An 11,546-nucleotide genomic window follows, 5' to 3' on the forward strand; every position below is an offset into this window, starting at 1 on the left:
CCCGCGGTGATTGGCCGGCAACACTCGAAGCGGGTGGGCGCGGGCGGTGATTGGTCGCCGCCTCTCGGGTGGGCGGGGTGAAGCGGGAGAGCGGGAAGGCGCGATGGCGGTGAAGATGGAGCGCGCGGAGCGGTGAGCGAGCGAGCCCTGAGGGCAGCCGAGACCCCGACGGCTGCCGAGACCCTGAGTGAGGGCAACCGAGACCCTCTGAGGGCAGCCGAGACCCCCTGAGGGCAGCCGAGACCCCTGAGTGAGGGCAACCGAGACCCTCTGAGGGCAGCCGAGACCCTGAGGGCAACCGAGACCCGTGAGGGCAACCGACACCCCTGAGTGAGGGCTGCCGAGACCCTGAGGCGAGCCGAGACCCTCTGAGGGCTGCCGAGACCCCTGCGGGCAGCAGAGACCCCTGAGGGCTGCCGAGACCCTGAGGGCTGCCCAGATCCCTGAGAGTAGCTGAGACCCCTGAGTGAGGGCAGCCGAGACCCCTGAGGGAGGGCGGCCGAGATCCCTGAGGGCAGCCGAGACCCCCTGAGAACTGCTGAGACCCCTGCGGGCAGCCGAGAGCCCTGAGGGCAGCCCGGCAGCCATGTCGGATCGGGGGCGTCGGGAGCTGCCCTGCCAACCCTAAGGAACCCTGGGGGCTTCACTGGGGTCCCTGGGGTCATCCCCTCATCCCCACTGGGGTCCCTGAGGGTTCAGTGGGGCTTTTCGGAGTCTTTGGGTTGAGCCCGCATCCCCACGGGGGTCCCTGGGGGTCTGGGGCTGAGGTGGCTGAGGGGTCTCCTCATCCCCACGGGGGTCCCTGAAGGTTGTCCCACACATGTCCCCTGTGTGTCCCCAGGGCTCTGGCAGAGCTCGAGGCCTCCCTGGCTTTGGAGGAGGAGGAGGGTGATGTTCGGCCTTTGGTCCTGGTGGAACATCAAGTGGTGAGAGCCTCGGCGCCCCAAAACTGCCCCGCAGCTCCCCAAAATTTGCTCCTAATCCCCCAAATTTCTCACAGTCTTTCTACCTGGCCTTGAGTTTTCTACTGACCCCCACATTTATTTCCTAAACCTTCGTGGCACCCTATTTTCTGCCATCTTTTTTTCCCTCATATTTTCATCAAATCGCTTTTTGTCCCACCCAGTTCTCCCCTTCACGCCCCATTTTTGCCCCCACACTTCTCACACCTTTTCCTGACCTTCCCCTTACCTCCCAAATCTCCCTCTCGACCCCAAAACCCTCCCTAGCCCCCCAAATCCCCCCGTGACACCCCAAACGTGTCCCCCAGGACACCCGGAGGAAGCAGAAGCTGCTCCTGTGCCAACTCCGGGTGCTGCAGCGACTTTTGGGGGTCATCGAGAACCCGGGGCTGCCCCCAGCCCCCACCGACCTGCGTGAGACCCCAAAACCCCCAAACTGAACCCCAAAACCCCCAAACTGAACCCCCAAACTGAACCCCAAAACCCCCAAACTGAACCCCCAAACTGAACCCCCAAACCCCCAAACTGAACCCCCAAACCCCCAAACTGAACCCCAAACTGAACCCCCAAAAACCCCCGACCCCCAAACTGAACCCCAAAACCCCTGACCCCCAAACTGACCCCCAAACTGAACCCCAAAACCCCTGACCCCCAAACTGAGCCCCAAATTGAACCCCAAAACCCCCTGACCCCCCAAACTGAGCCCCAAAAACCCCCTGACCCCAAACTGAACCCCAAACTGACCCCCCAAAACCCCTGACCCCCAAACTGAACCCCAAAACTCCCTGACCTGATGAACCCCAAAACCCCTGATCCCCCAAACTGAACCCCAAAACCCCCTGACCCCCAAACTGAACCCCAAAAGCCCTGACCCCCAAAGTGAACCCCAAAGTGAACCCCAAAACCCCCTGACCCCCAAACTGAACCAAAGTGAACCCCAAAACTCCCTGACCCCCCAAAGTGAACCCCAAAACCCCCTGACCCCCCAAACTGAACCCCAAACTGAACCCCAAATTGAACCCCAAAACCCCCTGAACCCCAAACTGAGCCCCAAAACCCCCCGACCCTATTAAACCCCTGGGTCACTTCAGACCCTCCAAACCCTGGGATGAGTTTGGGGGCGATTTGGGACTTCCCAAACACCTAGGTTCCCTTTGGGGGGAGGATTTAGGGATTCCTGGGTCAGCTGGGTCCTTTTTGGGGGCTTTGGGGATTCCCAGGTCCCCTTTGGGGTAAGGATTTGGGGATTCTTGTGTCCCTTTTAGGAGGTTTGGGGACTCCCAGATCTCTTTTGGGAGTTCCTAGGTCCCTTTTGGGGGTTCCTGTGTCCCTTTTGGGGGCTTTGGGGGTTCCCTATGTCCTCTTTTGGAGAATTTGGGGATTCCTGTGTCCCTTTTGGGGGCTTTTAGGGGCTTCTGGGGTAGGGGTTTAGGGATTCTTGTGTCCCTTTTAGGAGATTTGAGGCTTCCTGTGTCCTTTTCGGGATTTTTGAGAGTTCTCATGTCCATTTGGGGTGGGGATTTGGGGATTCCTGTGTCCCTTTTAGGAGATTTGAGGTTTCCTGTGTCCCTTTCAGAATTTTTGAGGGTTCCCATGTCCATGTGGGGTGGGATTTGGGCATTCCCATGTCCATTTGGGGTGGGGATTTGGGGATTCCTGTGTCTCTTTTAGGAGATCTGACTGTTCCTGTGTCCGTTTCAGGATTTTTGAGAGTTCCCATGTCCATCTGGGGTGGGGATTTGGGGATTCCTGTGTCCCTTTTAGGAGGTTTGGGGATTCCTGTGTCCCTTTTAGGAGATTTGACGATTCCCAGGTCCCCTTTGGGTTGGGGATTTGGGGATTCCTGTGTCCCTTTTAGGAGATTTGGGGGTTCCTGTGTCCCTTTTAGGAGATTTGATGATTCCCAGGTCCCCTTGGGGTTGGGGATTTGGGGATTCTTGTGTCTCTTTTAGGAGATCTGACTGTTCCTGTGTCCCTTTCGGGATTTTTGAGGGTTCCCATGTCCATCTGGGGTGGGATTTGGGCATTCCCATGTCCATTTGAGGTGGGGATTTGGGGATTCCTGTGTCCCTTTTAGGAAATTTGAGGCTTCCTGTGTCCCTTTCAGGATTTTTGAGGGTTCCCATGTCCATCTGGGGTTGAATTTGGGCATTCCCACACCCCATTTGGGACATTTCGGGGGGCTAATCCTGTCCCCCCCCAGGTGGGGCAGCACTGGAGGCTCGGCAGCGCTGGCAGGAGCTCAAGGCCACCTACAGGGACATCCTGGGGGTCCTGGGGGACGCTGTGCCCACCGCCCTGGCACAGCTGGACAGCGGGCAGCAGCTGCTGCAGCGTGGCAAGGAGGCACTGAGGGCACGGCTGGAGCAGGTATGGGGGCTGGGGGGATGAAATTTGGGTCCTGAGGGGATGAAATTTGGGTCCTGGGGGGTCCCAGGGGGGTTGGGGAGATGAAATTTGGGTCCTGGGGGACAAAATTTGGGTCCTGGGGGGTCCCAGGGGGGCTGAGAAGGAGGGTTAGAGGAGGAATATGGGGGTCTGGGGTCTCCCATGGGTGCCAGGGGGAGGAGTTAAGTGGGTCTGGGGGCACAATTTGGGTCCTGGGGGCTCCCAGGGGGGCTGAGAAGGTGGGTTAGAGGAGCAATATGTGGGTCTGGGAGTACAATGTGGGTCTGGGGTCTCCCATGGGTGCTGTGGGGAGGAGTTAATTGGGTCTGGGGTCTCCCATGGGTTCCAGGGGGAGGAGTTAATTGGGTCTGGGGGCACAATTTGGGTCCTGCGGGGTCCTAGGGGGGCTGAGATGGTGGGTTAGAGGAGGTCTGGGGTCTCCCATGGGTGCTGGGAGGAGGAGTTAATTTGGTCTGGGGGCACAATTTGGGTCCTGGGGGGTCTTAGAGGGTCTGAGAAGGTGGGTTAGAGGAGGAATATGGGGGGCTGGGGTCTCCCATGGGTGCTGGGAGGAGGAGTTAATTGGGTCTGGGGTCTCCCATGGGTGCCGGGAGGAGGAGTTAATTGGGTCTGGGGTCTCCCATGGGTGCCGGGAGGAGGAGTTAATTGGGTCTGGGGTCTCCCATGGGTGTCAGGAGGAGGAGGTAATTGGGTCTGGGGGCTCCCATGGGTGCTGTGGGGAGGAGTTAATTGGGTCTGGGGGCACAATTTGGGTCTGGGGTCTCCCATGGCTGCTGTGTCTCCCCAGCGAGAAGAGTTGCAGGCGAAGCTGCATGAGGCCAAAGAGAGAAGGGACAAGGTGACATTGGGGAGGGGTCACCCTGGGGGGTCACCTCAATTTGGGGGGACATGGAGGGTCTCACTCACCTCGGGGTCTCTCTGTCCATTCAGGGGTTCCTTCCCATTTCGGGGTCACCCTGATTTGGGGTTTTTTCCCCCAAATTTGGGGTCATTTCCCCTCAATTTGGAGTCTCAATCCCCCCTAATTTAGGGTTTTTTTTTCCCCCAAATTTGGGATCATTTCCTCCCAGTTTGGAGTCTCAATCCACCCTAATTTAGGATTTTTTCCCCCCCAATTTTAGGGTCATTTCCCCCCAATTTGGAGTCTCAATCCCCCATAATTTAGGATTTTTTTTCCTCCAAATTTGGGGTCATTTCCCCCCAGTTCGGACTTTCAATCCACCCTAATTTAGGGGTTTTTCCCCCCAAATTTGGGGTCATTTCCCCCCAGTTTGGAGTCTCAATCCCCCATAATTTAGGATTTTTTTTCCTCCAAATTTGGGGTCATTTCCCCTCAGTTTGGAGTCTCAATCCCCCCAAATTTAGGGGGTTTTTTTCCTCCAAATTTGGGGTCATTTCCTCCCAATTTAGTTTTTTTTCCCCCAAATTTGGGGTTATTTCCCTCCAATTTGGAGTCTCAATCCCCCCTAATTTAGGATTTTTTTCCTCCAAATTTGGGGTCATTTCCCTCCCAGTTTGGAGTCTCAATCCCCCCTAATTGAGGATTTTTTTCCCCCAATTTTGGGTTAATTTCCCCTTTAATTTGGAGTCTCAATCCCCCCAATTTAGGGATTTTTTCCCCCCAAATTTGGGTTCATTTTCCCCCCAGTTCGGACTCTCAATCCACCCTAATTTAGGGGTTTTTCCCCCCAAATTTGGGGTCATTTCCCTCCAGTCTGGAGTCTCAATCCCCCCTAATTTAGGATTTTTTCCCCCCAAATTTGGGTTCATTTCCCTCCAGTTTGGAGTCTTAATCCCCCATAATTTAGGATCTTTTTTTCCTCCAAATTTGGGGTCATTTCCCCCCAGTTTGGAGTCTCAATCCCCCCTAATTTAGGATTTTTTCCCCCAAATTTGGGGTCATTTCCCCTCAATTTGGAGTCTCAATCCCCCCCAATTTAGGGATTTTCCCCCAAATTTGGGTTAATTTCTCCCCAATTTGGGTTTTTTCCCCCAGCTGTTGCTGGAGGTGCAGCAGCGGCGCCAGCAGAGGATTGACCGGCAGGAGGCGCTGCGGAGGCTGCGGGAAGAGGCCGAGAGGTGAGGGAGATCAATTTGGGGGGATTTGGGGGTTTTTTGGGAAAATCAGGAATTTTTTGGGTGGGATGGAAGAATTTTTGGGGAAAATCAGGAATTTTTTTTGGAAAATCAGGAATTTTTGGGGTGGGATGGAGTAATTTTTGGGGAAAATCAGCAATTTTTTGGGGGTGGGATGGAGGAATTTTTGAGGAAAACCTGGAATTTTTGGGGGGGGATGGGATGGAAGAATTTTTAGGGAAATCAGGAATTTTTGGGGGTGGGACAGAGGAATTTTTGGGGAAAATCAGGAATTTTTGGGGTTGGGAAAGAAGAATTTTTGGGGATAATCAGGAATTTTTGGGGGGTGGGACAAAGAAATTTTTGGGGAAAATCAGGAATTTTTTGGGGGTGAGACAGAAATTTTTGGGGAAAATCAGGAATTTTTTGTGGGTGGGACAGAGGAATTTTTTGAGGAAAATCAGGAATTTTTTGGGGGTGGGATGGAGGAATTTTTGGGGAAAATCAGGAATTTTTTGAGGAAAATCAGGAATTTTTTGGGGGTGGGATGGAGGAATTTTTGGGGAAAATCAGGAATTTTTTGAGGAAAATCAGGAATTTTTGGGGGGTTGGGATGGAAGAATTTTAAGGGAAAATCAGGAATTTTTTGGGGGTGGGATGGAAGAAATTTTGAGGAAAATCAGGAATTTTTGGGGGAAAATCAGGAATTTTTGGGGAAAATCAGGAATTTTTGGGGGGTTGGGATTGAAGAATTTTTAGGGAAAATCCGGAATTTTTTGGGGGTTGGAACAGAGGAATTTTTGGGGAAAATCAGGAATTTTTTGGGGTTGGGGACACAGGAAATTTTTGGGAGATCACAGCAATTTCTTGGTGGGGAACACTAAGAATTTTTAGGACATCACAAGGATTTCTCAGGTGCAATTTTTTGGGTGCTCACAGCAATTTTTGGGGTTCATCACAACCATGGGGCTGAGATCCCCCAAAACCACCCAAATTTTGGGGGAGAGGGGTTTGCCCTGTGCCCCCCCAAACTGACCCTGGGCACAGGCTGGGGGCTTCGTGCCAGCTGTACCAGGCCCTGGCAGGGCTCCAGGTGCTGCCCCCCTCCCCAGGGACCCCCAAACTCCACCTGGACATCCAGCTGGGACCCCCCCTGGACCTGGACCCCAAATTGGGGACACCCCCGGGACCCCAAAACTCCTTACCCCCCCTCCAGCTCCGCCTCAGCCCCACCGGGGAGGTTCAGCTGCAGGTGAGGGGATTTTGGGGGGATTTTTGGGGGGATTTTGGGGTGATTTGGGGTGGATTTTGGGGGAATTTGCAGGGATTTTGGGGGTCTGGGGGTGGATTTGGGGGAATTTAGGGTGTAGGGGAGTTTGGGGAGGGGGTTTGGGAGGATTTTGGGGGATTTTTGGGGGATTTTGGGGTGATTTGGGGGATTTTGGGGTACATTTTGAGGGTTTTAGGGTGATTTGGGAGATTTTGGGGGATTTTGGGGCGATTTTGGGGTGATTTTGGGGTGGATTTTGGGGGCATTTGGGGAGGTTTGGGGGATTTGGGGGATTTGGGGTGATTTTGGGAGGATTTTGGGGTGATTTGGGGGATTTGGGTGATTTGGGGGGATTTTGAGGGGATTTTGAGGGGATTTTGGGGTGATTTTGGGGGGATTTGGGGTGGAATTTGGGAGCTGAAGAGGAGCTTGGGAGGATTTAGAGGAATTTTTGGGGGGTGGGAGGCACTTGGGGAGGGATTTGGGGGTCTCTGGGTGGGTTTTTTGGGGTGTTCTTACCTCCCAATTTTGGGGTCATTTCACCCCCAATTTGGAGTCTCAATCCCCCCAATTTAGGGTTTTTTCCCCTCAAATTTAGGTTAATTTCCCCTCAGTTTGGAGTCTCAATCCCCCCCAGTTTGGGGACTTCCCCCCCAAATTTGGGGTGATTTTCCCCCAGATTTAGGGTTATTTCCCCCCAGTTTAGAGTCTCAGTCTCTCCCAATTTAGGACTTTTCCCCCCCTAAATTTGGGGTCATTTCCCCCCAATTTGGAGTCTCAGTCCCCCTCAATTTAGGGTTTTTTTCCCCCCAATTTTAGGGTTATTTCCCCCCAATTTGAAGTCTCAGTCTCCCCAAATTTGCCCTAATTTCCCCTCAGTTTGGAGTCTCAGTGCCCTCAGAATTCGGGGTTATTTTCCCCCAATTTAGGACTTTTCCCCCCCCAAATTTGGGGTGATTTCCCCCCAATTTGGAGTCTCAGTCCCCCCAATTTAGGGTTTTTTTCCCCCCAAATTTGAGGTTATTTCCCCCCAGTTTGGAGTCTCAGTCTCCCCAAATTTGGCTTCATTTCCCCCAGTTTGGAGTCTCAGTCCCCTCCAAATTTGGGGTTATTTTCCCCCAATTTAGGACTTCTTCCCCTCCAATTTTGGGGTGATTTCCCCCCAATTTGGAGTCTCAATCCCCCCCAATCTGGGGCTTTTTCCCCCCAAATTTGAGGTAATTTCCCCCCAAATTTAGGGTTATTTCACCCCAATTTGGAGTCTCAGTCTCCCCAAATTTGGCTTCATTTCCCCCAGTTTGGAGTCTCAGTCCCCCCCAAATTAGGGGTTTTTTTCCCTCCAAATTTGGGGTTATTTTCCCCCAATTTAGGACTTCTTCCCCCCCAATTTTGGGGTGATTTCCCCCAATTTTGGGGTGATTTCCCCCAATTTTGGGGTCTCACCACCCCCTTTTCCCCAGGGTCTCCCCCTGCCGCTCCCTCCCCTGGGCCCGGGGCTGCTGGAGCTGCAGCGGTGCTGCTGGGAGGGGTGGAGCCTCTGGGCTGAGGTGTCTCACCTGAGGAACAGGTGAGGAGTGGGCTTTGGGGGGCTTTGGGGGTGCTTGGGGGGTCTTTGGGGTAATTGGGGGGTCTTTGGGGCTGGTTGGGGGGTCTTTAGGGCAATCTTAGGGATCTTTGGGAAGGTCTGGGGGGTGCTTGGGGCAATCCTGGGGGTCTTTGAGGGCATTTAGAGGTTATTGGGGAACTGGGGGTCTTTGGGGCAATCCTGCGGAATCTTGGGGCATTTAGGAGGTTAATTGGGAAGCTGGGGGGTCTTGGGACGATCCTGGGGGTCTTTGGGGAAGGTTTGAGGGGTGTTTGGGCAAATGCTGGGGATCTTTGGGGCATTTAGGAGGTTAACTGGGGAATTGGGGGTCTTTGGGGGTGACTGGGGGTCTTTAGGGCAATCCTGTGGAATCTTTGGGGCATTTAGGAGGTTAATTGGGAAGCTGGGGGGTCTTGGGGCACTCCTGGGGTCTTTGGGGCAATTCTGAAGTGTCTGGGGGGTAACTGGGGGTCTTTGGGGCAATCCTGGGGGTCTTTAGGGAAGGTTTGGGGGTCCTTGGGGCAATCCTGGGGGTCTTTGGGGCAATCCTGGGGGTCTTTGGGGCATTTAGGAGGTTAATTGGGGAATTGGGGTCTTTGGGGCAATCTTGGGGGTCTTTGGGGGTGGTCTGGGGGTGTTTGGGGCAATCCTGCGGAATCTTGGGGCATTTAGAGGTTAATTGGGAAGCTGGGGGGTCTTGGGACAATCCTGGGGTCTTTGGGGGCATTTAGGAGGTTAACTGGGGAGCTGGGGGTCTTGGGAAATTGGGACAATCCTGGGGTCTTTGGGGCAATTCTGGAAGTGTCTGGGGGTAATTGGGGGTCTTTGGGGCAATCCTGGGGGTCTTTAGGGAAGGTTTGGGGGTCCTGGGGCAATCCTGGGGGTCTTTGGGGCAATCCTGGGGGTCTTTGGGGGCATTTAGGAGGTTAATTGGGAAGCTGGGGGGTCTTGGGGCAATTCTGGGGGTCTTTGGGGCATTTAGGAGGTTAACTGGGGAGCTGGGGTCTTGGGACAATCCTGGGGGTCTTTGGGGCAATTCTGAAGTGTCTGGGGGTAATTGGGGGTCTTTGGGGCAATCCTGGGGGTCTTTGGGGAAGGTTTGGGGGTCCTTGGGGCAATCCTGGGGGTCTTTGGGGCAATCCTGGGGTCTTTGGGGGCATTTAGGAGGTTAATTGGGGAATTGGGGGTCTTTGGGGCAATCTTGGGGGTCTTTGGGGGTGGTCTGGGGGTGTTTGGGAGCAATCCTGCGGAATCTTTGGGGCATTTAGGAGGTTAATTGGGAAGCTGGGGGTCTTGGGACAATCCTGGGGGTCTTTGGGGGCATTTAGGAGGTTAACTGGGGAGCTGGGGGTCTTGGGACAATCCTGGGGGTCTTGGGACAATCCTGGGGGTCTTTGGGGCAATCTGAAGTGTCTGGGGTAATTAGGGGTCTTTGGGGCAATCCTGGGGGTCTTTGGGGGCATTTAGGAGGTTAATTGGGGAATTGGGGGTCTTGGGACAATCCTGGGGGTCTTTGGGGCAATCCTGGGGCTTTGGGGAAGGTCTGGGGGTTTTGGGGCAATCCTGGGGGATCTTTGGGGGCATTTAGGAGGTTAATTCGGGAGCTGGGGGTCTTGGGACAATCCTGGGGGCTTTGGGGAAGGTTTGGGGGTGGTTTGGGGGGTTTTTGGGGCAGGTTTAGGGTCTCGGGGCAGCTTTGGGGGCATTTGGGAGGTTAATGGGGATCGGGGTCTTGGGGCAATCCTGGGGGTCTTTGGGGGTAATTTGGGGGTTGGGGGCATTTAGGAGTTAATTGGGGGGCTGGAGGGAAGCTTGGGGGGTCTTTGGGCAATTCTGAAGGGTCTGGGGGTAATTGGGGGTCTTGAGGCAGGTTTGGGGCGTTTTAGGGTCACTTGGGAGGTTAATTTGGGGACTGGGGAAAGTTGGGGGTCTTTGGGGCAATCCTGGGGGCTTTGGGGCAATCCTGGGGGCTTTGGGGTAATTAGTTGTCTTTGGGGTCTTTTGGGGCAGGTTTGGGGGGTACTGGGGGATTTTGGGGCATTTGGGAGGTTAATTGGGGGGTTTTGGGGCAGATTTGGGGCTCTTTGGGGCAATCCTGAGGGTCTTTGGAGCAGATTTGGGGCATTTGGGAGGTTAATTGGGGAACTGGGGGGTTTTGGGGCAGATTTGGGGCTCTTTGGGGCAATCCTGGGGGGCTTTGGGGTAATTGGCAGGGTGGGGAGCACTCGAGGGGTTAATTAGAGGGGCTGTGGGTTAATTGTGGGGGATCTTTGTGACCCCAAACCCCAATGACCCCAAACCCCAATAACCCCAAATCCCAATAACCTCAAACCCCAATGACCCCAAACCCCGATGACCCCAAAGTTTGTGATCCCAAACCCAAATAACCTAAACCCCAATAACCTCAAACCCTAATGATCCCAAATCCTGATGACCCCAAACTTTGTGACCCCAAATCCTGATGACCACAACCCCCAATAACCCCAAACCCCAATAGCCCCAAACCCCAATAACCCAAATAACCCCAATAACCCCAAACCCCAATGACCCCAAACCCTGATGACCCCAAACTTTGTGACCCCAAACCTGATGACCCCAAACCCCAATAACCCCAAACCCCAATAATTCCAAACCCAAATAACCCCAAACCCCAATAACCCCAAACCTCAATACACCAAACCCCAATAACCCAAATAACCCCAAACCTCAATAACCCCAAACCCCAATAACCCCAATAACCCAAATAACCCCAAACCCCAATAACCCCAAACCCCAATAACCCAAATAACCCCAAACCCCAATAACCCCAAATCCCAAACCCCAATGACCCCAAACCCATCCCAATAACCCCAATAACCCCAAACCCCAATAACCCCAAACCCCAATAACTCCAAACCCCAATAACCCAAATAATCCAAACCCCAATAACCCAAATAACCCCAAACCCCAATGACCCCAAACCCCAATAACCCCAAACCCCAATAACCCAAATAACTCCAAACCCCAATAACCCCAAACCCCACTCCCCAGGTTCGCCCTGGACTGGCAGCCAGAGCTGGGGCTCCTGCAGGTCCTTGGGGGTCCCAGGGGGGCTGAGACCCTCTGGACACTGCAGGTGGAGCCGGGGTACCCCAAAACCGGGGTTCTGCTGCCCCGGGACCCCCAGCTCCTGTGAGCATTTTGGGGTCCTCTGGGGGGATTTGGGGCAGGTTTGGGGATCCAGGGGCAATCTGAGGGTCCCTGG

At 54.2% G+C, this 11,546-nt stretch overlaps 2 protein-coding genes across 2 annotated transcripts in view; both read left to right on the plus strand.

Moving 5' to 3' along the window:
• Window positions 1-11,546, plus strand: part of CXXC1 (CXXC finger protein 1) — an 82,908-nt gene that overhangs the window by 14,435 nt on the left and 56,927 nt on the right. The window lies entirely within an intron of this gene.
• On the plus strand, window positions 47-11,445 carry LOC146422495 (uncharacterized). Its single transcript, XM_085046543.1, has 9 exons — window positions 47-132; window positions 842-926; window positions 1,271-1,376; window positions 3,166-3,332; window positions 4,159-4,209; window positions 5,368-5,450; window positions 6,560-6,699; window positions 8,178-8,284; window positions 11,333-11,445. Exons 1-8 carry the CDS (start codon window positions 104-106, stop codon window positions 8,261-8,263), a joined length of 747 nt encoding a protein of 248 aa, XP_084902669.1. The 5' UTR covers window positions 47-103; the 3' UTR covers window positions 8,264-8,284; window positions 11,333-11,445.

This window comes from Lichenostomus cassidix, unplaced genomic scaffold (genome assembly GCF_008360975.1).
Source record: "Lichenostomus cassidix isolate B80296 unplaced genomic scaffold, HeHo_3.0 HiC_scaffold_40, whole genome shotgun sequence".
In the NCBI taxonomy this organism is placed as follows: Eukaryota; Metazoa; Chordata; class Aves; order Passeriformes; family Meliphagidae; genus Lichenostomus; species Lichenostomus cassidix.